Source organism: Martes martes, assembly GCF_963455335.1.
Source record: "Martes martes genome assembly, chromosome: 8".
NCBI lineage: Eukaryota > Metazoa > Chordata > Mammalia > Carnivora > Mustelidae > Martes > Martes martes.
In genome coordinates this window covers 141,470,164-141,477,936 of record NC_137895.1, presented here as the reverse complement: position 1 = coordinate 141,477,936, position 7,773 = coordinate 141,470,164, and the positions used below count along the sequence as shown (strand labels likewise).

The 7,773-nt window shown below is 52.1% G+C and overlaps 1 protein-coding gene across 1 annotated transcript; it reads right to left on the bottom strand.

The window, feature by feature from the left end:
* Positions 1–5,112: 5,112 nt before the first annotated feature.
* On the bottom strand, positions 5,113–7,680 carry IDI1 (isopentenyl-diphosphate delta isomerase 1). Its single transcript, XM_080812419.1, has 5 exons — positions 7,442–7,680; positions 7,147–7,310; positions 6,869–6,961; positions 6,302–6,432; positions 5,113–5,588 (listed from the first exon to the last, which is right to left on the bottom strand). Exons 1-5 carry the CDS (start codon positions 7,570–7,572, stop codon positions 5,271–5,273), a joined length of 837 nt encoding a protein of 278 aa, XP_080668545.1. The 5' UTR covers positions 7,573–7,680; the 3' UTR covers positions 5,113–5,270.
* Positions 7,681–7,773: the final 93 nt, after the last annotated feature.

The window sequence follows — 7,773 nt, the reverse complement described above, 5'->3', positions numbered from 1 at the left end:
AGGAAATAATCAGTGAAAGACACCTTAGGAAATGGGAGGGAATATTTGCAAACAATGTATCTTTTTTTTTTTTTTTTTAAAGATTTTATTATTTGACAGAGAGAGGGAACACCAGCAGGGGGAGTGGGAGAGGGAGAAGCAGGTTCCCCACTGAGCAGAGAGCCCGATGCAGGGCTCCATCCCAGGACCCTGAGATCATGACCCGAGTTGAAGAAAGACGCTTAACGACTGAGTCACCCAGGCGCCCCGAACAATGGATCTTACGAAATTAATAAGCAGAACACATAAGGGACTCCTACAGGCAATTCTCCAAAGAGGATGCACAAATGACCAATCAGCACGTGAAAAGATGCTGAAAATCACTAATACAGAGGAATGAAGATGAAACCTACGTAAACTCACTCCCACCAGGATGGACACTCGAGAGAACAGGTGTTGGCGAGGATGCAGAGAAAGGGGACCGCTTGTGCGCTGTTGGGGGGAATGCAGGCTGGTGCAGCCACTGTGGAGAACAGCGTGGGGGGTCCTCAGAAAGTTAGAGTTCTCACGAGCCAGCAGTCCCACTTCTAGGTAGAAACCCAAAAGAAGGGCGCCTGGGTGGCTCAGCTGGTTACGCGACTGACTTCACCTCAGGTCATGATCCCATAGTCCCAGGATCGAGTCCCACGTCGGGGTCTCTGCTCAGTGGGGAGCCTGTTTCTCCCTCTGACCTTCCCCTTTTCATGCTCTCGCTCTAGAATAAATAAAATCTTTTAAAAAAAGATTTTATTTATTTATTTGACAGAGAGGTCACAAGTAGGCAGAGAGGCAGGCAGAGAGAGAGGGGGAAGCAGGCTCCCCACCAAGCAGGGAGCCCGATGCTGGGCTCGATCCCAGGACCCTGAGATCATGACCTGAGCTGAAGGCAGAGACTTCACTGACTGAGCCACCCAGGCGCCACTCCAGGACGGATTTTAGAAAATATGCGGGAATTACTGAATGAAACACCCCGGTCTGCCCCTTTCCGAAGGCGTTTGTCTGAAGGAGTTGGCTGGGAGACCACTAAGGCAGGGTTCAAAGCGAGGATCCCAGGACACACCAAGAAGCCTCCGCGTCCTCTCTGCAGCCTGGGGGATGAGACGAGCAGCTCCCAGAGCTCGGCCGGTACACCGTGGCATCCGCGGGGGCGTGTGGACGTGCCCCGCCTGCTGGCCCTCTCTCTCAGTGAACGCTTCCAATCCAGAAATACTAGTTACACAGACCGCACACAGCCTGACCTAATCCACCAAGGACAGTGGTGAAATGCACAGTTGCCTCACAGCTCGCCATAAAATTAAACTAGAAATGACAGGCGTGGACTCTGATGCCAGATGATGTACGTTTACTACTCCAGTCCGGCTGGCCTTCCATCACGCCCCGGGGCCATGTGCGATACTGCAGAAAGTCAGCGAGGAAGAGAGTCCCTCAGTGCATTATCTTTTTTTTTTTTTAAGATTTTATTTATTTATTTGACAGACAGAGATCACAAGTAGGCAGAGAGGCAGGCAGAGAGAGAGGAGAAAGCAGGCTCTCCACGGAGCAGAGAGCCCGATGCGGGGCTCGATCCCAGGACCCTGGGATCATGACCTGAGCCGAAGGCAGAGGCTTAACCCACTGAGCCACCCAGGTACCCCCCCTCAGTGCATTTTTAAAAAGAACACGCTGCTCAAAAGAGACACAGTTAAAAACAACTGAGAAAAATCCAATATGAAGGAGGAAAGTCAGTAAGAAAGAAGACCACACCTGTGATGCGCCAATGAAGCAAGTGTAGCCATCTGGGTGTCGGATAAAAGAATGAAAAGCACTCAGTTGGCTAAAATACCATAAAGTTCTATTAAACAGGAATTCAGTGCAAATTTAAAACATAGGTGATACAACGGTTTGAATCTTTATATGTGTCCTGGCAGGGGAACTAGAGAAATCCATAATCATTTTGGATGCTCGATCATCCCACAAATAATAAGCAGACCAAAGAGAAAAAGTCAAGGTCTCAATAACTGAAAACCCAGTAAACAGTTATCGAAGCATAACAAAACCCTTGGAACTTTCCTTTTGTGTTATTTTTTGGTGTGTGTGTGTGTGTGTGTGTGAGTGTGTGTGTGTGTTTTAAATAGACTCCGTGCCCAACATGGGGCTTGAGCTTACAACCCTGAGATCAAGAGTTCCATGCTGTGCCCTGCCTTGAAACTTTCCTAAAGAAAATTTCAGTAGGTTCTGAAAACAGCCACCCTATTAGTCACACACTCCAGGATCACGCAAAAACATTAGAGCTTTAATACCAAAAGTAAGACGTAAGCACACATGTCAGCCCGACCTCTCATGCACCTCCTAGTGAATGTGGGAAATATCCCTGAGCTGATCGTGGTGGGAAACTGCTAACAGGTTCATAACAGGTTCATACCTGTGCTGGGAGACCTAATTCACTTCTTTCAGAGTTGTGCAAATCAAGAGGATTTGCTGATAATTTGAATAACAACATGTTTGACCGACTATCTGCTTTTCTATAGTGGAGAAAAGACATATTATTGTAAAAATCCTAGAAACATTGGACAAATACAGCTCAGTTTGGGTCACAAAGAAATGACAGCAAACAACTCAATAGCAAAACAACAATCTGATTAAAAATGGGCAGAGCTGAAAATTAGCAAGACAGGAAACAACGGGTGTTGGAGAGGATGTGGAGAAAGGGGAACCCTCTTACACTCTTGGTGGGAATGCAAGTTGGTGCAACCACTTTGGAGAACAGTGTGGAGATTCCTCAAGAAATTAAAAATAGAGCTTCCCTAGGACCCTGCAATTGCATTACTGGGTATTTACCCCAAAGATACAGATCGAGTGAAAAGAAGGGCCATCTGTACCCCAATGTTTATAGCAGCAATGGCCACGGTCGCCAAACCGTGGAAAGAACCAAGATGCCCTTCAACGGATGAACGGATAAGGAAGATGTGGTCCATATACACTATGGAGTATTATGCCTCCATCAGAAAGGACGAATACCCAACTTTTGTAGCAACATGGATGGGACTGGAAGAGATTATGCTGAGTGAAATACGTCAAGCAGAGAGAGTCAAGTATCATATGGTTTCACTTATTGGTGGAGCATAAGGAATAACATGGAGGACATGGGGAAACGGAGAAGAGAAGGGAGTTGAGGGAAACTGGAAGGGGAGGTGAACCATGAGAGACTGTGGACTCTGAAAAACAACCTGAGGGTTTTGAAGGGGCGGGGGGGTGGGAGGTTGGGGGAACCAGGTGGTGGGTATTGGGGAGGGCACGGATTGCATGGAGCACTGGGTGTGGTGCAAAAACAATGAACACTGTTACGCTGAAAAGAAATTAAAAAATAAAAAATGGGCAGAGCTGTAAGCACATTTCTCCAAGGACGACATCCAGGTTGGCAATAGATCCACAGAAAGATGCTCAACATCCCTGAGCGTCGGGGAGATGCAAATCCAAACCACAATGAGATGCCACCGCAGAACGGCTGAAATCAGCAGGACCAGAAACCACAGGTGCTGGTGAGGAGGTGGAGAAACGGGAGCCTCGTGCACTGTTAAAGATTTTACTTATTTATTTGACAGAGATCTGTTGGCGAGGATCCAGGTGGGCATCCAGACTTACAAAAGAGTGGGGTCCCCCATCCCTAGGAATGCCCACCGAATGGGCCCACCCATGTTGGGGGAATGAAACGGTGAAGCCGGTGTTCCTGGGGAGCAGATGGAAGGACCACCTCTACTGGAGAGTTACGTGACCCGCAGCCCGGGGACCCACGCACATGGCTCTGAGTTCTGTCCCTGGGCCCATCCATCTACGGGGGGTTGGGGCCACGCAGGGGAGTAACACATGCCCCCTCCCTAGAGTCTTGTTTTTTTTCATTCTTGTTCTCTGGCCAGGATAGGCTTGAAGACAGAATAATCAATTTTATTTATTTTTAAAATTTTATTTGAGAGAGAAGAACCGAAGGTCCCTGCTCAAGACACACCGACCCAACTCCCTCTGGTCGATTTCAGAAACCGACAAACGCAGTGCATTAGTCACGGTATAATGTAACAATTTGTTTTTAAAGATCTTACTTATTTGACAGTGAGAGAGAGAGTGAGAGAGAGCACAAGCAGAGGGAGAGGGAGACGGAGAAGCAGGCTTCCTGCAGAGTGGGGAGCCCGACACAGGGCTCGATCCCAGGATCCTGGGACCATAACCTGAGCCGAAGGCAGACGCCTAACAACTGAGCCACCCAGGCACCTTAGTCAAGTATGAATATATACACATCCCATAACCCAAATTGGTAACACGGACTGTAATATTTCTGTAAATTTTTCCCCCCTACAATATGGCCTGATGTTGTAGAAGTGGTTTTTGACTGGGGGTGCGTCTGCCCTCCAGGAGTCATTTGGCATCTGGTGTCACGGTGACTGTCACAGGGGGAGGGGTGTTAATGGCTTTGAGTGGGAAGAACCCAGGGATGCAGCTAGACCTCCCACAGCCCACAAGATGAATTCTCACGGGGAATGATCCAGCCCACATGTCAGCAGCGTCAAGGTAAGAAATCCTCTCGTAGAGCATCACCCAGCTGACTCGATTTCCACCTGTCAAGCAGTCTGTGCGCCATCCACCGGAGCGTGCGCGCTTTACTAACTGGCAAAGGCCATTTAAAAGATTTGACCTTACCAATATCGTTACTAAGAGCAACGCGTGACTTTCGGCATAAAAATACTTCCAGAATCATTAAAGCACAAATCAACCTAGAATGACAGAAATCAGGACATACACCATTTAACTTCCCTTGAACCTCCTCCACTAGTTCAATCTGCTCACACAGAAAGTTAACTTGGACTACTCTGAAGTAGCTAAGCAAGCCGTTCCCCTGCACGTTCTTCTAGACTGTGGTAAGAATGTAATGATTTGTAAAGCGTTTGGCAAGAGCGAGGTGTTCTCTGCGCCCGCGGACGGGATCATCTCCACACTCCGAAAAGAGCTTCACCTACTGTTCGTGCGTTAGGACTGTGCGATTAGATGGTAACGCGAACTTGCCATCTGTGTTTACAGTAACCTCTCACAGATGTCTTCTATGAATAGCAACGCACACATATGGGGTGTGTGACACGTGGGTTGTATTTTCAACAAATACTGGTTGTAAAGTATCAAGGTTTCAAGTGACGAGTTCTTATGGGGAACCAAATTTCTAAAAAATTATGTTAAGTTTTCTAAGCGGAGAAATTTTTCACTATTTCGCTAACTATTCATTTTCACATTCACATTCTATGTATTTTCTTATGGTCAACAAACTGATCCAAGTGATTCAAGTTATCCCACCACTTGAAGAGGAAAGCTTCGGCAATAATCTGAAACCACGGGGTCAACTTAATTTCACCACCGGCCGCCTTCTTCAGAAGTTCTTTTAGCTCTTCCTTTGTCACATAACAGTAGCTCTTAATCTCATTGGGGTCTGGATTCAACATCACATTCTTCCTCATGAACAGGATGTAATCAATTTCATGTTCCCCCCAGATGCCGTCTGACTGAGCCTTGTAGTGGATTCGTGTCAGGTAGTTCATTTCTTCCGGAGGCACCTGGGATGAAAATAAAACAGCAGCAAAGACTTCAGCACAAGTGACGCAAACCCGCACAGCGCATGTCAGTATGCTCCCGGACCCCGGAACCGCACTTCCAGCCGTCTTTGAGTGTTAACCTCCTACTGATGACACGTGAAGGGAGTATTATAGTGTTAAGTGCCTAAACTTTTCTTCCTGTAGGACCGAACACTCAGGCTGATTTTATTGACATAACTGTAATAAAAAAAATAGGCACTCGAACTAGATGTGTGGCATTGTCCTTCACATCTTGATGGTAGTTTTCAAGGGGAAAAAATATTTACCATTTTAGCCAGATAAGATATACTTTATTTACTCAGGTCTCATTTAAAGGGAACAACTGCACGAAAAAAAAGATTATTTGCATGTACGCAATCAGATCTGTAGTTCAGATTGGAAAGGATTTCCACACAAAAACTATCATCTTTGGTCTGGCCAGTTATAGAAATAATCAACTTTATGTACTGGTTAACGGACCAATCCATTTCTGCACTGGGCTACATTCTTATGAGTAACAGCAAGAAATCAAAATTCAAATAATCTTTGATGGAGGTGCTTTCTGGGGCCAGTAACTCACGAGGTTACAAAGCAGAGACGTACCTTACATCTAAACGTCTAACTAAGGCGTTCTAACGGGTGTTTGGGTTTCTCAGCGGGATTTCAGGTGTGCGGGTGTGCTGTAGGGCGGTTACCTCTTCCATGGGGATCCCCAGTTCAGCCTTCAGGCGCCTCTGGGCCGCGCGCCTGACTCCCATGGCCTCGGCCTCCTCCAGCTCCCGCGGGGTGCTCAGCGGGTGGCTGCAGCAGGTGTTGGTGAAGCAGCCTGCGGGCGGGACACGCGCGTCAGCTTCCCTTCCCCGTCGCCCCACAAGACTCGTAAGAAACTTCAAGTTTTAAAAGTAACAGAAAGGGGCGCCTGGGGGGCTCAGTGGTTAAGCGTCCGCCTTCGGGTCAGGTCGTGATGCCAGCGTCCTGGGATCGAGCCCCGCATCGGGCTCCCTGCTCTGCGGGGAGCCTGCTTCCCCCTCCCCCCTCCCCCGCTTGGGCTCCCTCCGTCGCTGCCGAACCAATAAAATCTTAAAAGTGTCAGAAAACCGGGATTTCTCCGCGCGTCGTCGCGGCTGTCCGGACGCGCCCCGTGTCGGGTCTGGGGGCCCCAGCGCGGTGCCCCTCACGGGCTCCCGTCGCCGCGCACTGGGCGTCCGCAGGCTGCGCCTCCGGCCCGGAGACCGAGGAGGCCCCCGCGGGTCCGCACTCACCGGGAAAGGTGATCTTGGCGTCCGAGCGCTGCTGCAGCAGGAGCCGGTCCTCCGCGTCGAACAGGAACACGCTGAAGGCGCGGTGCAGCAGCCCTGCGGGGGGGCACGGCGCTGGCTCCTCCGCGGGCAGCCCCCGACCCCGCCGCCGTCCCCGCCGCCGTCCCCGCCACGCGACCCCGCCGCCGCGCCAGCGCCTCGGGCCACCGCGCCGGCCCCGGCCCCGGCCCCGGCCCCGGCCCCTTCCCTTCCCGCCCTCCCCGCCCGGCCCGGCCCCGCACCTCGCTCGATGTTCGCGTTCAGGTGGCAGTTGCGTTTGGTGTCGGCGCCGACGCGCCGGTCGTCCGCGTCCACGAGGATGCACATCTCGGACAGCAGCTGCACCTGCTGCGCGTCCAGCTGGTCCACGTCCACCTCCGGCATGCTGCCCGCCCGGCCCGCGGCCCTGGCCCCGACACGGCGCCGCGCCCGTGACCGCGGGTCCCGGGACCGGCTGCCCTCGCCACCAGCGCCGCCCGCCGGCCCGGTCCCCGCGCCCGACCCGCGCCGGACCCCCGCCCGACCCGGACCACCTACCTCAGGCGGCCGCCCTCCGCCTGCGCCCGCTCCGCCGCCAGATGTACCCCCAGGCCCCGCCCCCGCGCCTGGGGCCCGCCCCTCGGGGCCGCGCGCCCAACCGTCAGCGCCCGCGCCACGGCGCGCCACATGCTCCCCGGCCAATCGCGCGCCGGCCGCGCTGACGTCACGGTCGCGCGAGGGCGTGGGCGGGGTCCCGACGTCGAGGTGCGGCGAGTCGAGGTGCGGCGAGTCGAGGTGCGGCGAGTCGAGGTGCGGCGAGTCGAGGTGCGGCGAGTCGAGGTGCGGCGAGTCGAGGTGCGGCGAGTCGAGGTGCGGCGAGTCGAGGTGCG